Genomic DNA, 12,538 nt, shown 5'->3' with positions numbered 1-12,538 from the left:
TGAGGCAGCCCAGCTTCTGGAGAAGTTTGATAAAATACAGATAGCGCGTCTTGGCCAGGGAACATTACTGATATGATAACACCTGAACATAACTGGATCAATGGTAATAATTACCTTTGCCACATTCATTCCAGGTACACTTTATCAGGACAGACATTAATGAAAGATATTTTATCTGACTAGACAAGGTGGGTTCACCTGATAAGTTTTCATGTCAATCAGATTGCATTTTTTTTTTTTATGAGGATTCACATTCCAGAGGATGATTTATGTTTTAAAAGTTGTAAATGTACTTCCCCGTAAATATAAACTTACATTTAAAAACATTTACGCACATGGAATTGGAGGTTATGTTTTCATGTGAAGATTCAGCCTCAGTATTTGGTTGGAAAACTAAATAAAGTCAGAACAGCCTTATCAATAGTCTGTAGAAAATCAATGCCTTGACTGGTAGGTGTGAAACCAAAGGTCAGTTCTGATATCAGGATTTCACTTCTATACCACCACAAACAGTAAAGAAAACCCCACTTGTTATCACATGTCCTGTGTATTTCTGATATGTTGTGATCCTTTAACACATATCTCTGTTTTACTGACACAAATCACGGCAGCTTTGCAATTTACGACACTCAAAGGTGGCTCTCACATTGATAACATGCATGTTATATTCGTTTTCACAGCTATTTCGCCGTCGATCGCCACCAGACGGACCATATGTAATTACATACGGCTGGCTCGGGTTCAGTAGTTCAGCAAAACTGTAGTCGACTGGAAAGATGGTAACTGTTAATTTGAGGCTGAAGTCATTTGACAGTAGCTGCCAAACAAACTGTCCAACTGGCAATAACTTTGTAGCAGGACATTCTCCTCCTCACAAACACTGTGCAGTGATCTGCCAAACAGTGTTTTATTAACACTGTTTGGCAGAGACAAGAGAAGGAGTCAGGCCAGATTTAATTGACCTCTAGCTATAAAAGATCATTTTAATTGAATCAATATGACAACAAACTGTTGTTTTTGAATAACCTTGTGTTTCTGTAAGGCATTCTTTCTAGGTTAGACTTTGTTTACCTCTCTTCTCTGGCTTCATTTTCTCCACATAGTGTTTAGTTGTTTAGAAGAAAAGCTCCTTACAGCATGGTGAATCTATAAGCATATTGTATGTCTTACAAATAGCAATAATTGCCCTTCAGCTGGATATTTTCACGAAAAGAAAACACATGAGCGTTAATACTGTATAGCGCACACACATCATTATAGGAGTCGTGTTGTGTAACATATGCTGCATGAAAGACGTGGATATGTGGACGTGAACAGGCTCTATGAGGTGAATAACTGCCTGTTTATTGTTTAATGTTTTGGATCTACACTCCAATTATTTTTGGATGCGAACTAACATAAAAAGCACAGTGCTTCATTTGTCAGCCTGCAACCGAATTAAATCTGACAATCTGCCAATAAATCCCAATATGTTGTCGTGCACGCTCTTGTGAAGCTCATAAGGTGCTTTGAAACTGTCATTTCAACAAAATGAATGCACCCCTCCTCGCCTATACTTAATCCATGGCTGTAAACACATATGTCAGCTTTTTTTGAAGATCCAATAAACCTGATTAGCATCCATTTACCATCTGGTTCATTTGAACAGAATATGCTCTTCATATTGTGATTAGATCTGACATGCAGATCCATCTGTGAAAAGGAGGAGTTTGTGATGAACGCGCCTTGAAGGGGCTAATGAATGACTTTAAGTTCAAGTTCACATTTCTTAATTTTACGAAAGACATAGTTTCGGTCATTAGCGTATCAGATAAGCAGGTGGTGATGATGAGTGGACAGCAGACATACCTGTGAAAGAAGAGCAGGATGGACAGCATGGTCTGGTCAATGTTGCTGTTGCAGATTCCCTCGTTGAGCAGGAAGCAGGGGTCCCTCACCACTGACTCCAGGGAGTCCTGTCTCATGATGTTGTTCAGCTTGTCCGTGTTGAGGTTCTGGTACATCAGTTGGTTGCGGAGCTGGCGGAAGTGATTTACACTGGGGCTGGTGGGGCTTCCTGGCAGCCCCCCTGTGCTGCCAAGGCCCGGAGCTGGACTGCTGGATATGGAGTCATCACCGCCATTGGCCAGGTCCAGGCAGCAGCTGCAGCAGTCCAGGCCGATGGGCGAGCGGCAGTCATCGTCTGACATCTTGGAGAGCAGGTGGATGAAGAGGAAAGACGCCCAGGGCAGGTGCAGGAATTTCAGTAGAGGATCTCAGCTATATAAATGGTAGACAAAGTGAAAGACACACCTGTCAGCAACAGGGTGTGTTCCTCAGACAGGCAGCCTGGGCCAGTCTGGTACACCGTCCTGTCTCCACTCCAAGGCCAGGAGGGCTAAATGGCAGGTTGAGTTCCTCCCTGAGAAGTGCAGTCACGCTGGGCCACTCTGCTTCTATCCCTGAGTTTCCCCTCCTGTGGCTCTGCTGCGTTTAGCCTTTTGTTCAGGCCCGACGCCGCTGCAGTGTGTTGCTACTGTGGCAGGAGAAAGAGTGAACGCGCCACACGCACATGTACACACTCACTCACACCGATTCAGCAGGAGTCCGCTTGAAAGCAAAACCCAGAAGCTGCTTGCTGCTTATCACTTTTTTCCCTGGACTTTTTTTTTTTTTTTTTTCTCTGAGGTTGGCGTGCCTAGAGACAGAGGGAGGGACCAGAAATGGGAGGAAGGGAGGCAGAGAGGGAGACGGAGAGGGTGGGGAAACCGCTGTGATTGGTAAAAAGCATCGCCGGTTACAGGCACTGGGCCCTCCCTCTTTTCTTTCTCGGCTTACCCATGCGTGTGCTGTGGGTAGGAAAGGGAAATAGACAGAGAGGGAGGGAAGCTTCAGAGCATGCTTGAAACATGTGCAGTTCCGTCAGCTCCACCCTGCCATGCTGACAGCACAAGGAGTGGCTGGAGGGAGGGAGGCTGCAGGAACACACACAAAGCAATGATAACATGCCGTGTACTAATTTGTGAGAAGAAGAAAAAACTGATCTAATTATTCCAGTTAATGTGCCTATACTGCATTTTTTATGCTCGAACCAAATGCTACTTTGTTGAGTTTTGGTGTGCTTTAATCCATTTTGTCTCTGTTAAATTAGTCGTATACATCGAACACTATGTGTATTAATTGTACAATAAAACAAGACTTCCTCGCTTAAAAGGCCTAAAGCGTCACAACAGCTACTTTCCAAAAAATGATGCTTTATATAAAGGTTTTTGATGGGTGTGTTTGTTAAATCCCACAGGCCAAACACTTTGACTCACTTTGCCAGACATGGATTAAGACTAAGGGAAATTTTTTTTCCAATAGGAGTCTTCATTGAATTTTTCTCTTAGGTTAGGCTTAATTCATGTCTGTGCGGGCTGGTACAGTGAATTAGAGGCTATAAACTTTTCGATAACAGTATGAGAATGCAAACGGCTGCTTTTTTTTTTTTTTTTTAAGCCCTGTAATAAACTAAACTCTTGTCCTGGATCTACCTCACTTCTCACCCTGCGTGAACTTGCACAAACTTCAGCCCCGTCGATTCAGAGAAGCAGCAAACTATTGGAAAGCAACTGATTTAATAAAGGGCACTGCAAAAGTACTGCGCTTTTTTTTCCAAGTAAAATTACAACAAATCTCATGAGATACATAATCCATGTTAATGTTATTGTGCATGTGTGCAACTGTGTTTGTGTGTCTGACTGACTTGGATAGTAAATATAAACATTATCTTATCAAGCCTCTGCTCTTGATTACCATGTTGTCAGTTTCTATATCTGTTCCCAAATAGTTCTGGATTGAGCAAGAGCATGCTGTGTTCTTGTCCTCCAGACGAGTGTTTCACAAGCTCTGGTAAATACCAGGACAATGTCATTACAGGCCTGCAGACTCTCCAGGAGGACAGCCCTGCTGAGCCTCTGACCTCAGCCGCTGACCAACAAGTGCACTGCATGCTGTCTACAGATGGCAGGTCAGGCAAGACCACAACAACAAGATAATTACAAATAGCATGTCTCACTCTGAGGCATGCTTGCCGTTTGTGCTGCAGTAAAATATGTCACACCACCTATTGTCGAGTAGCAGAGGGATCAATTAAGCAGAGAAAATGACTGACTATTGCTTTATTGAGTGTGTAATGATGTCCTCGGGCAGCAGAGCGGCTGTAGTCGGGTTGGTGGAAGGGCTGGGATTGCGGACTAGTTTGAGTAAAGGCTGCCATCTAGTGGACAACTATCAGTATAGTCAGTGATGTGGATGTTTCTGCAAGCATTATATGATAAACACTCTCCTAATGATAAGCTTGTAGAAAAAAAAGTAATGATTCTCCCACCAACAATTGAGATGCTTTGCCTGTATCCTAACTAACACCGGTCTAATACATCAGTGGATTTCAAACTACACTCGTGGGTCTTGAATTTTGCAGTTTTACTTGTAGTTCATCAATCATTTTCTCACAGTGTTAATCATGCGTTTTAACTTTGTGTGTGTGAGTGCACATCTACACGGCCTGATAAACACACTTCTGTTAATGGCTGCAGGCAATGTGGAAGTATGAAAACAGTTTGAAACACCAAATTCGATGAAATGGATTGGAAACTAGAAAGAGCAGACATAATAAACAAAGAATAGGCTGTTTTAAAAAGAAACAAAAAAAACAAATCAATTACATAGATTAGAAAATAGAAAAGGTAGAAGCAACAAAAACCAAGGGTTCATCCAAATTTGTTGAAAATATAAACTAATTGATAAACAAGGCAACTAAATTCACAAACGCATACACTGTCCATTTGATTACATTGTACTACCAGTGAAATGTCTGCATTCAAAAAAATCATATGTCTCATAGGAAATATGTCTATTTAATTTTTTGATGTGAGAAGATATTTAGTATTCTCATAAGATCAGAGCCAGTATTTAGCTAGCTTAGCTTAGCATAACATAACAGGAAACGGAGTAAAAAATGTCCAAAGGCAATAAAATCTGCCAACTCATATCTGTAAAGTATCTATAAAGTCCAAAGATTTTCATCCAAAACAAGCACAATGGTAAAAGAAGAAATCAAACATTAACCATGACTTCGTGTGTTGCATTAGCAGGAAAACTAATTCCACTAAATCACTGATTAGAGCAGAGTACCTACAGATAATGGTTGAACAAGGGTTTCTTGGAAGTAGACTAAAGATCCTGGATTAAAGGCTGGATGCAACAATATCAATTATCCTGCAGCTCCTTTGGAACTCTGCCAGTGGTTGGTCTCAGGTGGCAGAGTCGGTTGTCCGCTATTCGCAAGCTCCATTCTCTTCCTCATGTCAAAGCATCTTTGGGCTAAACATTGAACCCCAAGTTGCTCCCAATAGTTAGTTAGTTAGCAACTTGCAGTGTGTGAAGGAGAAGCACGGAGAAAGCCCTTTATTAGAACCTAGCTAAGGCTAAAAATCACTAAGTGTGGACCATTTAAATGACTCACCTGAAGCCAGGGGTGTCAGCAAGCTATACTTCTTATTTACATGAAAAAATGTGAGACTGCAAAACTTTGGTGCATTTCAAAGTTTACATGGCAACAAAAACCTGAATTAGGAAACAATTTTACAGAAAACAATAGAAAAGAAATATGTCTGTCCATCTATCAGCTGTATCTGCTCATTCCTAAGGGTCAGGTAAAGCCGGAGCCTGGTGGCACCCAGAGACAAATAACAGACTATTCACACCTACGGGAAATTTACAGTTCACAAAAACACCTGCATCAGCATCACTGATTGAAGTGTCACAAGAGAGACAAAAAGTTTCACACTACAGAGATCCGTGTAGCAACATAATTTCAGTTCTTTGTAGACTTCTTTTATTCTCTGTGCTCTGGGCATATTTTTTGTTTCAGTTTTAAAGGGGCAGAAAAGATAAGCTGATCCGATTTCATGAATACATCGTCAGATTCAATCCTTCTGGCATCTGCAAACACGTAGTACTTATTGGGTTTGGGTTTTCTGCAAGCTTGTTTTGGGTGAAAATTTTGTCTCTAGAAATATACACGGCTCTGAGCTAAATGATGCGGACAGTTTGTATAAATTATTAATTTGAAGAGAATTGCCTTTTACAGACACACTCCCACAGCTGTCTAAACTAGGTCAGTGAAACTGGGATAGTGGAAGCTGGTTGTTATCAGTGCTACATTCCTAAAATCTTTCCAAACACCGCTGATAACTTCAGCCAGGTCACGAGGCACGTGACCACATTCTGCTCTCAGGTGCAGCTTCCAGTTGGAAAAGCGATAGGAGTTGTAATTATGTTAATAAAAGTCTGTAATAATCTTCATTTATTCATTCCATTATGACTTTCTTCAAGCAGCTAAACATTGATAAAAGGCTAAAGTGCAATTTAATCCCAAGGCTATAATTAATAATGATGCAGCAGTATTTTTTTATTTATTTTTTTGTACAAAAAGGATATTTGGTATAAAATAAATTGTGCTCATGATTTAGAATATTTTTTGAATATGCTCAAAATGACCATTTTGTTCATTTACTTTGAATGTGTATTTATTGTATTTAAGTCTTTTTGCACAGCCATGCCAAACTTCAGAATGCTGTTTCCTGCGCTTGAAGTCGTTTCAGGAAACCCAAGGAGCTTTGCCAGTGTGGATATTTTGAAAAATGTGTAATGGTTGGCATTAAAGTAATATGCACACTCTGCAGCACTGGGACAAGGTAGCTTTTGGTTTGTTTCCCAGTTCCCAATAACTTATGAGAAGTGGAATTACTGATGGCTTGTTTATTGGAATGAGTTTTTAAAAGCTGCCAGTAACTAAGTCTGGCACAGAGTGAGTCAAAGCAAATCAGATTTTTGTCCATCTATAACTGTACCATATTATGATGGATTTCCCTGTGGGCTTTCTTTAATTCTTTCTTCTTGTGTTTCTACATGTGCTGTAGAAACACTTTAAGAAAATAATGCAATAGGCATTACTCAAGATCCCATTTTTATTTTTATTTTTTTATGTAAGACTTTCCTGGCATTAGAACTGCTGTCTTTCAAGACAACGATTGCGTTCTCATTTCTAACCAGTCTGGAGGAAAATCGGGTCTAACCGGCGTTTCTATAGAGGACAAACTGTGTCCCAATACAAGGTCTATCAGACAACAGGAAGGTCAGACTGAACCAACTCTTTATCACAAATACTCTATATGGTACACTGTGATACTGATCCCCAGCTTAATGTCAGACGTGTCCTAGTTTGTCAACATATAGTTCAAACCCTCAAACAGCTGACAGAGTACAAATAGTGCAGAATATAGGTCAAAATGTCTCTCTTACCCCATTACAGACAACTGGGACAGAGTTTGCACCTGCTGTTGTTATTTGATTTTCGTTGTGGTATCTTGATAAACTATATTTCAAGTTTTTATGACATTATCAGACCAAATAATTGGAAAAAATGGTAATGACATTGCATTGAATTTTACAGGCTGATGAGGTTGACCTGAATGCTTCATTACACAACTGACCAGCACGCAGTGGATTAAAACTGATATTTCGAAAGCACATCTGCAGCAGTTGTGTCTGCCAAACTCAGCCCTATTATGAAATATTATATAGAATTGCTGAAATTAGAGAAGCCAGCTCTTTTGTATAATATGAATGTGGTATCAGCGGGTCGAGCAGCTGATTTGCACGGCAGTGTGCTGCATGAGGGTTGAAATTCTCACACGTTGTTGTGAGGCATATCTTTAACATGGCTGTGTGAACTAATCACATCCATGTGCCACTAAAAGAAATGTTGATGGGGAAGTTATTTGAGTAGTAGCAGGTGGGAACATCTTGAGGTCAGTGTTACATTCGTCTGTCTTGTTTGCAGCTTTTTCTGCAGCTGAATAAATAGACCTGAAGTGACTTAAGCCATCTTTGGATGCTGCTTTTTTGACAAGTTCTACATCTGGAAGACTCACACGTATCTCAGTGATAGATGCCTGGAGAAACCTTTGACGCCAGGGTAAATCTAGCATTTGGATCAAATACTATATGTGAGAGGGTTGTTGAGAAAGACATCAAAGACTTGCAAATTACGACTGATTTCTGTGAATGAGCTATGATTTTTTTTTTTTAACACCCATAAAGTAGATATTTTGAAGGGTGGTGAACATTAGGTCATGAGGTCAGTGTTATCTCGGTTATCTTCCTTAAATGGTGCCACAGAGTTCATTTTTAAACCCCAGAAGTGTGTCCTTGACTGGGTCATTCGCTTTCCACATCCACAGCGAAAAAAAAAAGCACATAGTATATCTGCAGATTCTCAGCCATCCAGGTCATGGTAATCCTAGGAGCTTCAGTAGAAGGCAACTAGAGTTCTCTTTTAGGTTCTTGAGAGGTGAAACATCTTTAAGAACTTAAAAAAGAAGAAGAAGAAGCCCAGCTGCTTTCTACTGAAGCTCCTAGGAAGAAATAGGGAGGTTTTAAAAGAGCAATTTCTCCAACAGGATATTTTCATTTATTTTTTTTGTAGCTCATATTGAAAGAATTTCCAATTTTTACTGATTTAATAGGTTCTAGTTTTCTGTGCTGGAATTAGACTCTATTTAAAAACAAACACTTCTGAGTAAAAACGTTGTGCCCTTACTGCTAAATATGCAAATTCCTCTGATCGGTCATGACATAAGTTTGCTGAAAATCAGAGAGGTGACCTAGTTAAGAGATGAGAAAAAGTCCACCTGGTGAACTGAGCAGAGTGTCTTCAAACTACATAATAACATTAACTTCATCTTCAGAGGTTACAAATTGATTTGATTTCCATCATCATTTCAGTTTTATTTTTAATTGCATATGAATCCTCCAGCCAGAGCTGTGGGGTGTGTCTCTCTTACACTGTCACTCTTTGCTCATCTTGTGAAACGGCATTAAAGTTCCTTAAGGGGAAATATCCCAGCATGCAGTATGACATATAGCAGAGATGTGCATTGTTGTTGTTGTTGTTGGCAACATATATACAGTATTGCTCTGTCATGGTAAATATTTGGCAGGAACATCATTTTCAGAAAAAATAGAAAAAGTAGATCAGGATTGTACTTACAGTATCTATCTATGAATGTATACATAAAGGTGTTTGTATATATGTGCACACTATCATCAAAAAAAACATCTGTTGTGAAGTCTCCATATGTCAGCGAGTAGCATCAACATCCAGCAGCCAGACACCAATGTCACCAGTTATGTGACACTAGAGGGCAGTGAAAGCAAACAGAAGACGACTTCTCTGACAGTGCAGCGGGCCTTCCTGTTGTGTTGTTTCTACTATATGTTGCTGCAGTTTTATAACTGCTGTGTAAAAATGAAAGTGTCTTGTTTTTCTGCACATTCCACTGCAGTTGCATGATATAATCGCTCTTTAAACCTTAGCATTTTTGTTTACAAGTTTTGGTTGTTTTGGTGCACTGCAATTCAAATTACCAGCCAAGGATGTGCAGGGATCGTAGATAGTAACGATGCAATGCACAAAGAAAAGAAAAGAAAAGAAAAGAAAAGAAAAGAAAAGAAAAGAAAAGAAAAGAAAAGAAAAGAAAAGAAACTATGTTTGTGTGGTCTTCACAGCATGCCTGATTTATTTGATTCATTTACATTTGCCTTTCAAGTGCGCCTGACAGAAAAACCCATTATGCATTCATGCACTCCTTTGATTAGGTAGATGTTGACATCCTGGACAAGTAAATCCAATCAAGGGGGAGAAAAAAATTCACTCATTTTTTTGTTTTTGTCTTGTTTTCTTCAAAATGCATGACTTAAATCCATTTATTAAAAGCTACAGCAGGCTGTTGGATTTACATGCACATCAAAATCTGGTTACTTCAATAACACAAAAGTAAACTACAAAAATGATTTTTTTTTTCTTCAGATATGTTTTTGTAATTCTGTGTTTTACAGGTCAATGAAGTGCCACTCCTTAACACCACAGCTATCATCGTGCATCATTTCTTTACTGCTGCTTTTCCAATGTGCGTTTGATCCTTCGCCTCAGGCTGCGATTGGCCAGGACATCAGAACCCGACAGGCTCAAATCCTCTCATTGGCTGGTGAGATATGGCACATAATCCTAAGCTTCTCTCACCCTCTGAGGATTAAATTTGCTGTCCAGTCATCTTTAAGAAATGTGCCCCACTGGTTAGGTTTGGATTGTGGAAAAGTAAAGCACAAACTCTTCTCTCATCACAGGAACATACAGCACTGAACCTAAGTGGTGAGCATTAGTTGGCTGCGAAGGAGATTCAGGCCATGAGTTAAGCCAGGGAAGTAATTACCGTTGTCAGGAAACTGAGGTCTGAACTCTCTTCCCCCAGACTGTCAAAACTTGGTTTCATGCACTCCAGCGCTTTGCCCAACCGTCTCTCTCACCGTTCAACTTTAATTCTGTGTTTTCACTTTTTCCCTTTTTTTTTCTTGAGCATATTTTCTGCTCTGTCTCAGTTTGTTTTCCTGGCTATGGAAACCTGTAGTGACTCACTGTCAGTACCTAACACTGTTTGGCCTCAGCTTTGTTTTCTCCAACTTTCTGTCTGAATCCAGGGCTTTACTCAGCACATACCCTTGCACTCTATGGTGAAACTCCTCAAAACACTCTTCTGTCACTTGAATTTCCATAACAATTTAGAGAAATTGTCTAAAACAAAAAACAAAAAGGACTTAATTAGCCTTGTCTACAGCTGACTTATTAGGCCTGGAGTGATTCAAGCCACACAAACAACTGCGCATCCTTGGATGATGCTGTTTTACAGGCTCCCCGTTTGTCATCTCAGTGACAGATGCCTGGAGAAATCTTTGACATTCGAGTAAATCTAGCGTTTGGACCAAGTGTGTGAGATAATTATTGAAGAAGACATCCAGGGAATTGCTAATGTGACTTATTGATTTCTGTGAATGAACCATGAGCTGTATAAATCCGTCATGTAAATGTCAAATGTATTTTATATTCCAACCTCAGCATGAACACAATATAATAAAATGTGTTATGTGAGACGCAGAAAGAGCAGGAAGCCAATAAAATAATAATAATAAAATAAAAGGAACATTGGTATAAGTTATAAAAAGCACATAAGTACGTAAGTGTTCCCATTCGTGATTCACTTGTCCCTGCAGTCAGTGTTTGAAGTGCTGTTGCTTTGATTTATAGGCTTGATCTCCCCACCACGTTTGTCTCCAGCTTATTTGAAGTTCAAACGGATTTGTGCTTAGCAGGCAATGTACTTTCAACAGCAGCATTTAGATATCACGTCGAACAATCTCTCTGTAAAAGCATTTTTTTCATTATGGTTTTCCTATCTTCTGGGAAATATTACAACTAAATAGGAATTTGGGTTGCAGCCTACATACTGGTAATTGCTAATGTATTCGTTTCAACTCTAGAAAGACATGTCTGTTTCAAAAGTGGAAAAAAAGCATTCCACAAATTGCAACATGTGTGGGAAGAAAGAAATTACCAAAGACTAATCTTGTTGCTGATGCTCAACACACTCTAAGCATCACCTTAATAGCTTCCCCGTTGCTTAAAACTGCATGTAATCGCAATTATGAAAGATTTATTAATATGCAAGGAAACATGGAAGGGCAAACCGTGATCAAAGGGCTGTAGGCATTTCTGAAAATAGAATTTAAGGCGTTAAGTCATGTGAAAACAGTTTAACCACATTCATATCGACATATTCTCATAATCACCGAGCTGCGGCTGTGCTGCCAGGACGATCGTGTGCAGGAACATCTCACGGAATGGAGCAAAATGGTAATAGTCATCTATAAAGTATTGATTACCTTTAATGGAGGCAAAATAAATGAAACAGCTGCAGAAAAAAGCATGCAATAAAAGATCTGCCACCTTTTTAAATTTGTCTAATCTCACACAGTTTAGAGAGTTTCAGTTCCAAACCAAGGCTGGGGTGTTTTAGGTCTAACATCTAGTCTCTGTCATTACTTTGTGCCATGCATGTACATACACCTGAAACAGACACACAGAAAACTGCATCTACTTAGCGTGGAAGGACTACTTTTAGGTAGCAAGTGAACAAGGGAAGGTTTAATAAATTAGTTTTGATTATGGCCATTAAGTTAAAAAAAAAAAAAACCTAATCGCAGGAGAAAATGCATTATGATGAGGTGACAAATGTCCTTTTCCCTCCTTTTATCTTGGATAGCATCTCCACTGGAAATGGTAGCAGCACTCTCCTTGATTGGCCGGCCTCAGTGGCCAGAGTTTAAGAGGAGCCCTCTGATTTTCACTGTCCTGTGGATCAGCATTGATTGGCCTCGCCTGACTCCTAAAATCCACCTCCTCTTGGTTAATTATAGCACAGACCTCGCTAGCGCAGAACAATGGATGTGTTTATTTACAACTTTCCAGTTTTGCTTGTTTCCTACAGGGGTGATGACGGAGGTGAGGGTTAAAAATTGATTCAAAAACAATCTGGACTCGAAGCGAAAAAGGCTGTTTGTGGATGGCTTAGTGACTGATTGACACTGCTGATGAATGCGTGTTCCTCAGGCTACTTGT

The 12,538-nt window shown here is 39.8% G+C and overlaps 1 protein-coding gene across 1 annotated transcript in view; it reads right to left on the bottom strand.

The window, feature by feature from the left end:
• The window catches only part of tsc22d3 (TSC22 domain family, member 3), a 37,248-nt gene extending 34,646 nt beyond the window's left edge, over positions 1-2,602 (bottom strand). The window contains exon 1 of the mRNA XM_008280542.1: positions 1,849-2,602. Coding sequence (XP_008278764.1) covers positions 1,849-2,189 — 341 coding nt within the window. The 5' untranslated portion in view covers positions 2,190-2,602. The remainder of the gene's footprint in view (positions 1-1,848) is intronic.
• Between the last annotated feature and the right edge of the window lie 9,936 nt (positions 2,603-12,538).

This window comes from Stegastes partitus, unplaced genomic scaffold (assembly GCF_000690725.1).
Source record: "Stegastes partitus isolate 25-593 unplaced genomic scaffold, Stegastes_partitus-1.0.2 Scaffold198, whole genome shotgun sequence".
NCBI classification, from domain to species: Eukaryota; Metazoa; Chordata; class Actinopteri; family Pomacentridae; genus Stegastes; species Stegastes partitus.
This window is presented reverse-complemented; position numbering and strand designations above follow the sequence as displayed.